This window comes from Ictalurus furcatus, chromosome 22 (genome assembly GCF_023375685.1).
Source record: "Ictalurus furcatus strain D&B chromosome 22, Billie_1.0, whole genome shotgun sequence".
Classification (NCBI taxonomy): Eukaryota; Metazoa; Chordata; class Actinopteri; order Siluriformes; family Ictaluridae; genus Ictalurus; species Ictalurus furcatus.
The window spans coordinates 13252593-13267942 of record NC_071276.1 but is presented as its reverse complement, the minus strand read 5'-3'; the positions used below and the strand labels follow the sequence as shown (position 1 = coordinate 13267942).

At 36.7% G+C, this 15350-nt stretch overlaps 3 protein-coding genes across 3 annotated transcripts; all 3 read right to left on the bottom strand.

Moving 5' to 3' along the window:
* Window positions 1–815: 815 nt before the first annotated feature.
* Window positions 816–3203, bottom strand: LOC128599178 (C-X-C motif chemokine 11-6-like). Its single transcript, XM_053610637.1, has 4 exons — window positions 2952–3203; window positions 2735–2861; window positions 2553–2642; window positions 816–2451 (listed from the first exon to the last, which is right to left on the bottom strand). The coding sequence occupies exons 1-4, from the start codon at window positions 3007–3009 to the stop codon at window positions 2439–2441; spliced, it is 288 nt and encodes a 95-aa protein (XP_053466612.1). The 5' UTR covers window positions 3010–3203; the 3' UTR covers window positions 816–2438.
* Window positions 3204–6582: 3379 nt separating this feature from the next.
* On the bottom strand, window positions 6583–8009 carry LOC128599176 (C-X-C motif chemokine 11-6). The gene is made up of 4 exons (XM_053610636.1): window positions 7358–8009; window positions 7141–7267; window positions 6959–7048; window positions 6583–6857 (listed from the first exon to the last, which is right to left on the bottom strand). Exons 1-4 carry the CDS (start codon window positions 7413–7415, stop codon window positions 6845–6847), a joined length of 288 nt encoding a protein of 95 aa, XP_053466611.1. The 5' UTR covers window positions 7416–8009; the 3' UTR covers window positions 6583–6844.
* Window positions 8010–11055: 3046 nt separating this feature from the next.
* LOC128599175 (C-X-C motif chemokine 11-6-like) lies at window positions 11056–12114 on the bottom strand. The gene is made up of 4 exons (XM_053610635.1): window positions 11828–12114; window positions 11611–11737; window positions 11429–11518; window positions 11056–11327 (listed from the first exon to the last, which is right to left on the bottom strand). The coding sequence occupies exons 1-4, from the start codon at window positions 11883–11885 to the stop codon at window positions 11315–11317; spliced, it is 288 nt and encodes a 95-aa protein (XP_053466610.1). The 5' UTR covers window positions 11886–12114; the 3' UTR covers window positions 11056–11314.
* Window positions 12115–15350: the final 3236 nt, after the last annotated feature.

The following is a 15350-nucleotide window of genomic DNA, read 5'->3' as shown; positions in this document are numbered from 1 at the left end:
ACTGTGACTTTATTAAAATACTTACACTGAAAGACAACATTAACTGTTCATTGATAAAAACTACTGGGCACTGAATTTGAAGCATGATGTGTTGTCTGCACCAGATAGTAAAACATGTCCACCCTGTAATGTGAGCATTCAGTATATCTTATTGTAATTTCATATAAGGTTTTTCCAAAACAGGGATTTCTTAGGAAAAGGAGAAGTGTATATTGCTGGCTCAGTGGTGTAATTATAGTGGAAGAGGGTAATTACACGAGTCTCCTTAAAAGTACAAATGAAACTGAAAGGTTATTATTTCTCTCTTCAGTGGAAATGAACTGGGTCATTAAATATACACGTTTGTGTCTTATGATGAAATATTTCTATGCTGATGGGAGTGCTTTTTTCCGGGATAACTCTGCATCCATCCACAGTGCACGTGGGATCACCAATGACTGCATATATGAGTGGGCAATATGGTGCCATTTACTCCCATTCTGCAGTTTTAAAGCTTTTTTTGGGAATTAAATGTTACCATCTTGTGATAAACGGAGTCCGAGCATGCTCAGTAGATACTACTGCTGGCCCAAATTTTTCCTATTACCTGAAGACACTTAACACAGAAACAGATACTCACATATTCAATTGGAGAAAGAAAAATAAGACATCAGCCGTGAGTGAGAAGAAGCAAGGGTCCAGGTTTATTCGTTCCGTTCCACCACACGAGATCCCCACAGTTTGAGACATCCCAAAATGCAATCTCAAAAACCAGAGCTGAAGCTTTTCTATTTATACAGTTTTCTTAGGGTCAGGATGACCCAGACATCAATATGTTTAGAGTTAGCTATCCCGGAACACCATTACGTACATCAATTGGCACTGTTGAGCGACCCTTATCACGCAGGTGCAGTTCCGGCTCTAAAATATATTTTGTCTTGGTTCACTCTTTAAAAATAACTTGACCTTCTCCGTGTCGCTTCCTGACTGGATTTTCGTTGAGAACGGACACTTTCAAACACACCATCTCTACATTATGAGTAAATTTTATGTTTGTTCTACATTTCTTTTTTTTGTTTATAGTACTTGCATGTACATTACCCCATAATAGTTTTTCATGAAACAGAATATGAAACAGATTAATTTCTGTTTTCTGCATACAAACCAGGCCTCTGTGTGTGTGTGTGTGTGTGTGTGTGTGTGTGTGTGTGTCTTAGGTGAACATCTGTTCATACAGTCCACCAGCCCAGTGAATTCTCAATAAGATTACATATTACTCATACTAGGTCTCCCTCGTGTTTATTTCATGTATATTTTATATACAACACTACCATTGGGACAGTGGGTCCACTTCTTGCCCAGCCACATTGGTCATGAACACTCCCCTTCTTCATGCTGGTATTGTGGACATTGAGAGCTATTACCTGAAGTGCAGCTAATAATGTTGAATTGCATGCTATCTCAAAGTGATAAGTACAGCATTATTAATCAATTAATATGTAAAATGCTAAATAGAATTTATGCAAGTACTACAGCCAGCCACTAGAGGGCCTCAGAGACATTTTGGCTGCACTTTCAAAGCCCTGATACAAAGCCCACCCACATATATAGTCACTGGGGCTCACTGAGTGATTTGAAGACAATGAAAATGATGTAAATCACATGACATGACCTTCACAGTCTCCAGATCTCAACCCACTTAAAGACCTGTTGGAGAATTTGGAGCTGTGAGACAGTAACAATACCCACGTCACCACCGTGCCACCCAATAACATTAACTGTGTGTACATTTCCTACTAGTTTACATGTGAGAATCATTATGAATATGCAGTAGTGTGACACTGTCAGCAATACCAATCACTGATTATTTATCAGAGAGCAAAATAACAGACGATGCTTTTAATATCGTTTCAAAGGTTTCACAGGTGTGTTTTTCTTACTGCTGAATTCAGTGTTTCAGTGATGTGTGTGTCTGTAGTTTGCTGAATATCTCTGCTGTAGGTGTGGGTGTGGATATTTTAAGTACCTCTCCTCCTCCCATCCTCTCATTACCTCATTAATAATTTCGTGTTATAACATGAATGAAGAGTCAGTTTTCATCTCAGTCCACGCCTACAAATAATACGGATCAGAAATCTGATATTGGGCAAACATTATAAAAATGTATTGATATCCTGTAATAAGAAACACATTGAATTGCTTTCTGAAGTTTTTAAGCACTTTTATGTGCTGATTTTATTATAATTTAGTACTTTAGTATACAAAAACAATATATATTAAGAAATCTTTCATGTTTCTTTAACAACTATATACATCCAGCAATATACAGAAGGAACTCTCATAAATTAAACAGTTAGACATATCACATGTACACTTTTTACAACACTTAAAATATTTTAAGCAAGCTGTCTCTGTTCTCTCGTCTTCCTCTTCTGTTCAGTAACGACATGGTGCATGCTTTACACTGCACTCCTGCAAAACAGAAACAAATTTTAAAACTTAGTTTTATCTCTTATATAAATAACAGACCAATATTACGATAATGAAACAATATTCAATAAAAATGTACCCACCTTTTCTCTAATCCTGCCGTGATGTATTTCTTAATAAATTCAGATTCTGGATTCAAGCACTTTTTTCCTGCACCATTCTTCAGAGTGACACTACAGAGATAAACAAGGAGTTAGATAACTCAATAGAGCTCAGTTATGTTGTATTATACATTGTTATGGATATTAGTAGTTACTGAACTTACATGATTTCCTTATTTTCACAAGTTGCACTCGCAGGATGAATTTCAATCTTGTCAATACGTTGTAGACGAACTACGTTAGCTGCAGGACCCTGACACCAACACCTCCTTACACTGGTCCTGGCCTGTCCTGCAAACAGAAGAACATTTTGAGATATTACAAATCTGTGTAATCCTGTGTATCATTAAAAGAGGTGCAGATGAGGATTCAGAATCTTACCTTGTACATGAACAATAAGTAGACAGGCGAACACAACAAAAACTGCAGCAGACTTCATTTTCCTCTTGCTCTTGAACACACTCGATGCTCTGAAGATTCTCTTAATGATTTTCTGGTCACTGATCAAGAAGCTTGTGTGAATGAATGAGTGTGTTTACTCCTCTTTTATACGCTCAGATCGGTGTTTCCCCGTCTTCCTCCCTATAGTCGTACTTCCTCTGGCGCTAACTTTCTTTTCTCATTTCTTGGAACTGGTTTGTTTGATAGTCAGCAGTGACTGAGGCAAAAGTTCATCACTTTGTTTGGGTTTTCATTTAATGGAGTCTGCAACTTTATTATCAAAGCTGACGCATGGCTAAACGTTAAATCTAGATTCTATGCACAATTTGTCAGAATTTGAAAGATCCATCATAAACTCTTAAATGTACTTAAATTATGAAAATAAATGTACAAGGAAAAAATTCCCAAAAGAAAATGATGTCTGCCTGCAATCACACATTTAGTTCCAAATGTTAAATTAGATAACAACGTGGGAACATATTAGCTAAAGCTAACAAACAGTAGTTCGTTGCTAATCTCTCAAATGTTAGCTACCTCCATAATGACTGTGATGGTCTCATATCAGGTCTCATTCCTTCTGTCACATCCGTTAAAGTTTAGATTTATTAGGAACTCTGATCAAGCCCTTGCAGCTTTCATCCACATTTTGAGACCATGAGCTCTTTAAGACCATGTTGAAATCGAAAGTCCAATATGTGAAATTGCTTCATTAATTTTTGAAGCAGTAAAATATACAGCCGTGCATTTAAAAGCCAGATATCTAATGCACAGCATAAAATATATTCACACATTCATACTTTTTTCTGTAAGAAATCCGTTTTTATCTTTCCATGTGCAGTGAGCTGTTCTATAATGAATTTCATATTGATTTGTTCCATTGCTGATTTCACTGTGGAAATAGTTTGTCTGGGGTTTTTGTGGAATAGTAGGATTACAGAGAAAGGAGAGGTGTATTTTTTTCTGGCTCGACGGTGTAATTAAAATGGAGGACAATAACACATGTCTCCTGAAAGCGACAAATGGAACTGAAATGCCATTATTTCTCTTTTCACTGGAAGTGAACTGGGACATTAAATATGCATATTTGTTTCCTAAATACAAAGTGTTCAGTGTTTTTTTTTTTTTTTTAATTTTTTTTATAAATCATACTGTCATGAAATAGGAGGTTGAGATGGATTCTGAGATTCATTATTTTAATGAAAGGCAGGCAGACAAATCCAAAAACGTTAAGCAAGGTCAAGGTCAGGTGAGGCACAAACAGAAAACAGAAAATCAGGGCTAAGGCAAAAACACAAAAACAAAGAAGCTAGCAAAAGTCAAAAACCAGAACAGTTAACACAGACATATAACATAAATATAATATAAATATGTTAAAGTCCAATGTAAAGTGCTGTTGGTGATCAGTGCCAGGTGTGCATGGTTTAGATATCAGGTGACTGTGAATGTAATAAGGCGCATTTATCTTAGGATGTGTAGTCCTTGGAGACTGTTTGTAGGCTGCGGTGTGTTCTGGGAAACTGAGTTCGCTGACTGTGATGACCGTGGCCTGGGTTTAGGCTGAAGTCACAGAGCCAGCAGCTGCAGGAAATGTGCTGTTCAAAGCAGAAGATAACTTTATTAAATTCTTAATAGTTTCATGTCCGTTGCCCTGTCAGTTGCGTGTGCTGTTTAATGCGCTTTCTTCATTTAGCTGTTAAACTGTCCTGCTGTGGACAAACAGTTAATAATGTAATGTTTATATTTGAAACCTTTTTTGTGTCCATAATGTATGGCATATCCTACATTCATTTACATTTGTTCTCAAAGTCTTCAGTTTGCACATTTTTCAAACACTGGGCAGGATGTAGAATAAAATATTTTTTCAGTATATACAGAAAATATCATTTGTTTTAGTTTGGTCCAGCACATAGCTTGCATATCATCGATATATGTGATGACGTATTTCCCCAGCATGTCCCACAGGACTTCATTTATCAGACGTTGGAAGACAGAGGGGATGCAAGAGAGCCCATACAGCATCCCACAGTACTCATAGTGGCCAGAGGTGGTGCTAAATGCTGTTTTCCACTCATCTCCGTCCTGAATATGCACCACATTGAAAGCACTGTGGAGGTCTAGTTTTGTGAAAACCTGGGCGGAATGAAGTTGTTAGAGGTCTGCCGAGACAAAAGGCAGAGGGTACTGGGATTTGACAGTAAGTTGGTTTAACCCTCGATAGTTGATGTATGGCTAGAGGATGCCCGCTTTCTTTTCCACAAAGAAGAAACCCACGGATATACCCCTGTAGGAGGGGTCGGGGCTGCCACAATAGAAGCATCAGTGCTTGCGGCATTGTTTCTCCCCCTCTCCCTTGCTGAGCTTGGTGTGCCTCAGTTGCATGGGTTCAGAAGAGGCGCTTGCTCCCTGAGAGCCCAGAGTTTCCCGGTGGGGGCAATGACTGTGCAGCAGGTAGTCTAAGCGGATGGCGAGGTTGATGAGGGAGTCAAAAGTGAGCGGTTCAATGTGGCATGCCATCTCCATGAGAACTCATTGAAACGTGCCTTTCAGGGCTGTGTTGTTCCATCCTCTACCAGCTTTATTCCTGCGGAACTTGAGGTCGAACTCTGCTACCCGATGGGAACCTTGGGTTAAGGTCAGGAGCAGCTCCCCAACCTCCTTGCCCTCAGGTGATGACCTTCCTTTGGAGGGTAGAGTCATTATAAATCAATACACATGTTCTGACTGATCATCTTAAGCCTGTGATAACACATTTCTATCCTGATGGGAGTACTCTCTTCCAGGATGACTCTGCCTCCATCCACAGGGCACAAGGGTTTAGTGATTGGTTTGAGGGTATGGAATTGATGTCAATCATATGGTATGGCCTTCACAGTCACTAGATTTCAACCAATTGAGCACATATGTGAGATTATTTTTGGGGGAGAGCAGAGAACCCAGAATAAATGGTAAATGGTCTACACTTATATAGTACTTTTATCCAAAATGCTTTACACTGTGTCTCATTCATCCATTCACACACACACTCACACAACAATGGTAGCAGAGCTGCCATGCAAGGCACTAACTTGCCATCAGGAGCAACTTGGGTATGTGGAGTCATGTGGGCCAGGAATCGAACCGTCAACCCTACGTTTAGTGGACAACCCGCTCTTCCACCTGAGCCACAGCCTCCCCTAATAAATAATAAGAATAAACCCATGCAGACATCGGGAGAACACGCCAAACTCCACACAGACAGTCAGAATTGAAATGGGGCTCAGTGGAGATGTGAAACAGCAACACTACCTGCTTAACCACCATGCCACCACTGACTGTGTGTAACCTTTCACAAAATAACCTTTCACTAGCGTACTTGTGTGAATTATTATGAATATGCAGTAATGAGACACTACTGCTGATTTTGCAGTGAACATTGCTTTTAACACAGGTGAGTTTTTCTTACTGCTGAATTTAGTGTGTCAGTGATGTGTCTGTAGTTTGCTGAACAGCTGAAGCTTATAGGATGTCTGATATTGGCCAAACTTTATAAAAATGTATTTGATGTCTGGCTAATAAGAAACACATTGTACTGTTTTTGGAAGTTTTTAAGCACCGTTAAGTGCTGATTTTATTATAATTTAGTATGTCATGGTACAGAAACAATATATTTTTTTAAAGATCTTGCATGTTTCTTTAACAACTATATACATTGACCCATATGCAGATGTAATGCTCATAAATTAAACAGTTAGACATATCACATGTACACTTTTTACAACACTTAAAATATTTTAAGCAAGATGTCTCTGTTCTCTCGTCTTCCTCTTCTGTTCAGTAACGACACAGTGCATGCTTTACACTGCACTCCTGCAAAACAGAAACAGATTTTAAAACTTAGTTTTATCTCTTATATAAATAACAGACCAATATTACGATTATGAAACAATATTCAATAAAAATGTACCCACCTTTTCTCTAATCCTGCCGTGATGTATTTCTTAGTAAATTCAGATTCTGGATTCAAGCACTTTTTTCCAGCACCATTCTTCAGAGTGACACTACAGAGATAAACAAGAAGTTAGATAACTCAATAGAACTCAGTTATGTTGTATTATACATTGTTATGGATATTAGTAGTTACTGAACTTACATGATTTCCACATTTTCACAAGATGCTCTCGCAGGATGAATTTCAATCTTGTCAATACGTTGTGGATGAACTACGTTAGCTGCAGGACCCTGACACAAACACCTCCTTACACTGGTCCTGGCCTGTCCTGCAAACAGAAGAACATTTTGAGATATTACAAATCTGTGTAATCCTGTGTATCATTAAAAGAGTTGCAGGTGAGGATTCAGAATCTTACCTTGTACATGAACAATAAGTAGACAGGCAAACACAACAAAAACTGCAGCAGACTTCATTTTCCTCTTGCTCTTGAACACACTCGATGCTCTGAAGGTTCTCTTAATGATTTTCTGGTCACTGATCAAGAAGCTTGTGTGAATGAATGAGTGTGTTTACTCCTCTTTTATACGCTCAGATCGGTGTTTCCCTGTCTTCCTCCCTATAGTTGAATCGCTTTCACTTCCTGTCGTACTTCCTCTTGAGCTAACTTTCTGATTTCCTGGAACTGGTCTCTCTGATAGTCAGCAGTGTCTGAGGCAAAAGTTCATCACTTTGTTTGGGTTTTCATTTAATGGCGTCTGCAACTTTATTATCAAAGCTGACGCATAGCTAAACGTTAAATCTAGATTCTATGCAATCACATATTTGTCACAATTTGAAAGAGCAATGGCTATTGAAGATTATTTTGTTGAATTTCATCAGAAGGGGTAAAAATGCCTAAATTCTTTATTCAAATGAAAGTACAATTACTTGTAGAAAATACTCTGGTAAAGCTTTAAAATTTTTAACTCACTTGAAAGTAGAAAAGTATAAAGTCGTATCGTTATTTAAATTATGGAAGTAAAAGTGTAAAAATATATTCATTAAAGAAAAAATAACTGCCTCAGGTCACACACGGATTTTAGTTTCTGATTGTAAATTAGTGTCTCTTTCACCAAGGATGTGTGTGAGCACATTAGCTAAATCTAACTAGCAACATCTCTCAAATGTTAGTTATCATGATAATAACTGTGATGGTATTACACTAGCTCCATTCCTACTGTCAAACCTATAAAAGTTCAGATTTATTAGGAATTTCAATCTCCTCCTTGTAGCTACCTGATGAATGCCTATATAAAATGACTTTATTATTCTTTGAAGCAGTGAAATATACAGTCATGTATGCATTTATAATCTAGGTATCTAAATGATATTTTCATGATTTCATACTTTTATTTCTCCATGAAATCACTTTTCATAGTTCCGTGTGCAGTGAAATGTTCTGCTCTGAATTTCATATGGATTTGCTACATCACTGATTTCACTGTGGAAAGTGTTTGTCTGGGGTTTTTGTGGAATAGTAGGATTTCAGAGAAAAGAGAAGTGTATATTGCTGGCTCAGTGGTGTAATTAACGTGGAGGAGGGTAATAACATGCGTCTCCTAAAGCGACATATGAAACTGAAAGGTCATTATTTCTCTCTTCAGTGGAAATGAACTGGGTCATTAAATATGCATGTTTGTGTCTTATGATGAAACATTTCTATGCTGATGGGAGTGCTTTTTTCCGGGATAACTCTGCATCCATCCACAGTGCACGAGGGATCACCAATGACTGCATATATGAGTGGGCAATATGGTGCCATTTACTCCCATTGTGCAGTTTTAAAGCTTTTTTGAGGAATGAAAGGTTACCATCTTGTGATAAACGGAGTCCGAGCATGCTCAGTAGATACTACCATTGGGACAGTGGGTCCACTTCTTGCCCAGCCACATTGGTCATGAACACTCCCCTTCTTCATGCTGGTAGTGTGGACATTGAGAGCTATTACCTGAAGTGCAGCTAATAATGTTGCATTGCATGCTATCTCAAAGTGATAAGTACAGCATTAATCAATTAATATGTAAAATGCTAAATAGAATTTATGCAAGTACTACAGCCAGCCACTAGAGGGCCTCAGAGACATTTTGGCTGCACTTTCAAAGCCCTGATACAAAGCCCACCCACATATATAGTCACTGGGGCTCACTGAGTGATTTGAAGACAATGAAAATGATGTAAATCACATGACATGACCTTCACAGTCTCCAGATCTCAACCCACTTAAAGACCTGTTGGAGAATTTGGAGCTGTGAGACAGTAACAATACCCACGTCACCACCGTGCCACCCAATAACATTAACTGTGTGTACATTTCCTACTAGTTTACATGTGAGAATCATTATGAATATGCACTAGTGTGACACTGTCAGCAATACCAATCACTGATTATTTATCAGAGAGCAAAATAACAGACGATGCTTTTAATATCGTTTCAAAGGTTTCACAGGTGTGTTTTTCTTACTGCTGAATTCAGTGTTTCAGTGATGTGTGTGTCTGTAGTTTGCTGAATATCTCTGCTGTAGGTGTGGGTGTGGATATGTTAAGTACCTCTCCTCCTCCCATCCTCTCATTACCTCATTAATAAATTTGTGTTATAACATGAATGAAGAGTCAGTTTTCATCTCAGTCCACGCCTACAAATAATACGGATCAGAAATCTGATATTGGGCAAACATTATAAAAATGTATTGATATCCTGTAATAAGAAACACATTGAATTGCTTTCTGAACTTTTTAAGCACTGTTATGTGCTGATTTTATTATAATTTAGTACTTTAGTATACAAAAACAATATATATTAAGAAATCTTTCATGTTTCTTTAACAACTATATACATCCAGCAATGTACAGAAGAAACTCTCATAAATTAAACAGTTAGACATATCACATGTACACTTTTTACAACACTTAAAATATTTTAAGCAAGCTGTCTCTGTTCTCTCGTCTTCCTCTTCTGTTCAGTAACGACACGGTGCACGCTTTACACTGCACTCCTGCAAAACAGAAACAGATTTTAAAACTTAGTTTTATCTCTTATATAAACCAGGCCTCTGTGTGTGTGTGTGTGTGTGTGTGTGTGTGTGTGTCTTAGGTGAACATCTGTTCATACAGTCCACCAGCCCAGTGGATTCTCAATAAGATTACATATTACTCATACTAGGTCTCCCTCGTGTTTATTTCATGTATATTTTATATACAACACTACCATTGGGACAGTGGGTCCACTTCTTGCCCAGCCACATTGGTCATGAACACTCCCCTTCTTCATGCTGGTAGTGTGGACATTGAGAGCTATTACCTGAAGTGCAGCTAATAATGTTGCATTGCATGCTATCTCAAAGTGATAAGTACAGCATTATTTATCAATTAATATCTAAAATGCTAAATAGAATTTATGCAAGTACTACAGCCAACCACTAGAGGGCCTCAGAGACATTTTGGCTGCACTTTCAAAACCCTTATACAAAGCCCACCCACATATATAGTCACTGGGGCTCACTGAATGATTTGAAGACAATGAAAATGATGTAAATCACATGACATGACCTTCACAGTCTCCAGATCTCAACCCACTTAAGGACCTGTTGGAGAATTTGGAGCTGTGAGACAGTAACAATACCCACGTCACCACCGTGCCACCCAATAACATTAACTGTGTGTACATTTCCTACTAGTTTACATGTGAGAATCATTATGAATATGCACTAGTGTGACACTGTCAGCAATACCAATCACTGATTATTTATCAGAGAGCAAAATAACAGACGATGCTTTTAATATCGTTTCAAAGGTTTCACAGGTGTGTTTTTCTTACTGCTGAATTCAGTGTTTCAGTGATGTGTGTGTCTGTAGTTTGCTGAATATCTCTGCTGTAGGTGTGGGTGTGGATATGTTAAGTACCTCTCCTCCTCCCATCCTCTCATTACCTCATTAATAAATTTGTGTTATAACATGAATGAAGAGTCAGTTTTCATCTCAGTCCACGCCTACAAATAATACGGATCAGAAATCTGATATTGGGCAAACATTATAAAAATGTATTGATATCCTGTAATAAGAAACACATTGAATTGCTTTCTGAAGTTTTTAAGCACTGTTATGTGCTGATTTTATTATAATTTAGTACTTTAGTATACAAAAACAATATATATTAAGAAATCTTTCATGTTTCTGTAACAACTATATACATCCAGCAATGTACAGAAGAAACTCTCATAAATTAAACAGTTAGACATATCACATGTACACTTTTTACAACATTTAAAATATTTTAAGCAAGCTGTCTCTGTTCTCTCGTCTTCCTCTTCTGTTCAGTAACGACACGGTGCACGCTTTACACTGCACTCCTGCAAAACAGAAACAAATTTTAAAACTTAGTTTTATCTCTTATATAAATAACAGACCAATATTACGATAATGAAACAATATTCAATAAAAATGTACCCACCTTTTCTCTAATGCCGCTGTGATGTATTTCTTAGTAAATTCAGATTCTGGATTCAAGCACTTTTTTCCTGCACCATTCTTCAGAGTGACACTACAGAGATAAACAAGAAGTTAGATAACTCAATAGAGCTCAGTTATGTTGTATTATACATTGTTATGGATATTAGTAGTTACTGAACTTACATGATTTCCTTATTTTCACAAGTTGCACTCGCAGGATGAATTTCAATCTTGTCAATACGTTGTAGACGAACTACATTAGCTGCAGGACCCTGACACAAACATCTCCTTACACTGGTCCTGGCCTGTCCTGCAAACAGAAGAACATTTTGAGTTATTACAAATCTGTGTAATCCTGTATATCATTAAAAGAGGTGCAGATGAGGATTCAGAATCTTACCTTGTACATGAACAATAAGTAGACAGGCGAACACAACAAAAACTGCAGCAGACTTCATTTTCCTCTTGCTCTTGAACACACTCGATGCTCTGAAGATTCTCTTAATGATTTTCTGGTCACTGATCAAGAAGCTTGTGTGAATGAATGAGTGTGTTTACTCCTCTTTTATACGCTCAGATCGGTGTTTCCCTGTCTTCCTCCATATAGTTGAATCGTTTTCACTTCCAGTCGTACTTCCTCTGGCACTAACTTTCTTTTCTCATTTCTTGGAACTGGTTTGTTTGATAGTCAGCAGTGTCTGAGGCAAAAGTTCATCACTTTGTTTGGGTTTTCATTTAATGGAGTCTGCAACTTTATTATCAAAGCTGACGCATAGGAAAACTTTCAATCTGGATTCTATGCAAAATTTGTCCGAATTGAAGGCGTGATGGCTTTTGAAGAATTTTTCATTGGATTTCTTCAGTGATGGTTAAAGAAATGTAGAAAAGTATCAATTTACTTAAAGTATGAAAGTACAAGGACAGAATAAAGAATCATAAAAAAAGATGTCTGCCTCAAATCACACACTGGTATTAGTTAATGGAAGTTCACTAAGGAACCAAGAATGATAGTAAAATATTAGCTATGGTGCACTAATAACACCTTTATTCGTAATTTCTCAAGTGTTAGGTTGATGGTAATAATTTGGATGATACACACTTAGAACTAGCTGCCTTGATAAATGCAATGTAAACAGTGATAGGTATAATGCATCATTCTTGATTTATTAGGAATTCTGATCAAGCCCTTGAAGCTTTAAGATACCCAAAAAGTCACATTATGACTTAACAAATATAATGTAGAAAGTAAGATAGATTTTCTTTTGAAATGTAAGTAAACAGTAACAGTAATTCAAAATATGCCGTGAAAAAATGCAAACTGTGCCATGCAACTTTTCAAGCTTGAGACCATGTTAAATATTTGAAGAAGGAAAAACATAAAGGCATGTATGCATTTAAAAGCAAGGTATCTAATGTACAGTATATATGTACACATTCATAAGTTCTCTTTGTGTAATCACATTTTTTTTGGCTTTCCTTGTGATTTGTTGCATTGTTGAAATTATTCAGGTAATCTGTAATAATGGGATTACAGAGAAAGAACTGTTTGTTGTTGTTGTTGTTGTTGTTGTTGTGGTATATTCAAATTTGAGAAGGGTAATTACATGCATCCCCTGAAAGGGACAATAGAAACTGAAACTTCCTGATTTCTCTTTTCACTGGAAATGAACTGGGTTACTAAGAAATGCACGTTTGTGTCCTGTGTAGTTCCGAATTTCATTTCAAATCATACACCAACATACATTAGAATATACACATGGTTAAATCTTAATTAAACAAATGTCATCGCTTAAAACAAACTAAGCATACCTTTTTTTTTACAGTCAATGGTAAATAATAATTGAAATAATAGAATTCTAAAAACATCTTTTCATTTGTCACCAGTCTGTACAATTTTTTTTAACTTACATTTTTAAAAAGTACCTGACCATGGAAGTGAATGTTGTGTTTGCTGTAAAATATACATTGAGGAATATTCTATTAACCAAATTGTGTCCTTATAAAATGTTTCCTTATTGAATATGTATTAAATCAACCAGGAACACAAGAAACAGCTTAATAAATTTGATCGTACTGTAGTGTATATGGATCTATCATTTTCAGCTGTTAACAATGAACAAAACTGTGATTAGCATAAGGATGTGTCGAGTATGTAGTACTTTAGTCTTTAATATCATTATAATTTCCAATGATGATGCAATAACATATACTGCCACAACTAATCAGAAATCCCCTTTCAGTTTCACTATACTGCTTCCTCCTGTGAAGGCCTCTATCTCTGAAATAATTCTGTTAATATGAAATGACTTTAAAAAAAATTATAAATTAACATAACTTATTTATTTTATGTATTTTAAAATATTGATAATAGCAATATTTATATGATATACACAATATGGATAACTGTGTTGAACCAGATTGATTTCACGGCAACAGCTGGAGTAAAAACAAGCAAACATTAAAGTATGTATAAAAATGGATTCAGGATTTATTGTGTTACACAAATATTTCGTATTTAGGCTTAGTGGTTCGCACGTTTGCCTCGATCCTCCGGGGTTGGGGGTGGGGGGGTTGAATTCCACCTCCGCTCTATGTGTGCAGAGTTTGTATGGTCTCCCTGTCCTTCAGGGTTTTCCTCCGGGTACTCTGGTTTCCTCACCCAGTCCAAAGACATGCATTGTAGGCTGATTGGCATCTCTAAATTGTCTGTTGTGTGTGAATATTTGTGCGATTGTGCCCTGCGATTGGTTGGCACCCCATCCATAGTGTCCCCTGCCTTGTTCCATAAGTTCCCAGAGATGGGCTCCAGGCATCCCTGTTACCCTGTGTAGGATAAGCAGTATGGAAAATGGATAGATAGATGGATTTAATGTAAAAAAAGAAAAAAAAGAAAAAAAGTGAGGAATATTCTAGCCTCAAATCTTTTTAGCATTCACACTTGCAAATTTGTACAACTCAATTAATCTTACAAATTACATTAAGGCTAGGGGTGGGGTTAGCATTTGTACCTTGTTTTTACAGCTTTATTCATTTGAAAAAGAAAAAGAAACAAAACTTCTGTCACTTTCATTCACTCAAATACCAAATTAGTTTTTCATGAGATCAGGTTTGTTGCAATATGATACTTTATAAGCTTTATAAATGTATGTAGCTAGGATAGATAATCATATATGAAGGGACGTAAAACAGCTCAGTGTTAGAGACCATCTTATCTGCCTTGCAGTCACTGCAAGAAATACTAATAAAGAATACATTAAAAACAATATTTTCAAGCTGATATAGTAGAACCAGGTTGATCATACAATATTGTTATATAATAAGTCTCTTGAATGTCATTAAGTGCTAACAAAATGCAGATAATCTTAACTAACCAGAATGGCAGGAACCTACATCAATTACAGGGAAGATGATAAATGATCTGAAGTATTTGCGTGCCATCTAGTGGAGAAGTCTGTCACGGTCACCATTTACGGTTTCAGTCTTGGTTTAATCAGTTCTGGCCAAAATACTGCAAATTAATTTTAAATACTGCAAATCACACTGAATAGCCCATATATATATATATATATATATATATATATATATATATATATATATATATATATATATATATATGTATACTGCATGTGTAGTGTCTTCATAAATAGATCAACATGTTCAGTTTAACAAGTTGCATAATTTGATTAAATGATCACATCATGCTCAGTTTTCTGAGCAGTAAAGATCAGGCTTAGTGTAGCCAGTAACCAAATCAGATTACTTGCTGTTAATAAATGTCTTAAGGTGAATTATTTTAGACTTTTTATTTTGGAACCAAGCTCAAAAGCACCTGATATTTTTCATCCTGCTTTGCTGACACGTCAGTGACATGTCAACAGCAGTGACTGAGAAATCTTATGTGAAACACATTCATGGGTCTAATG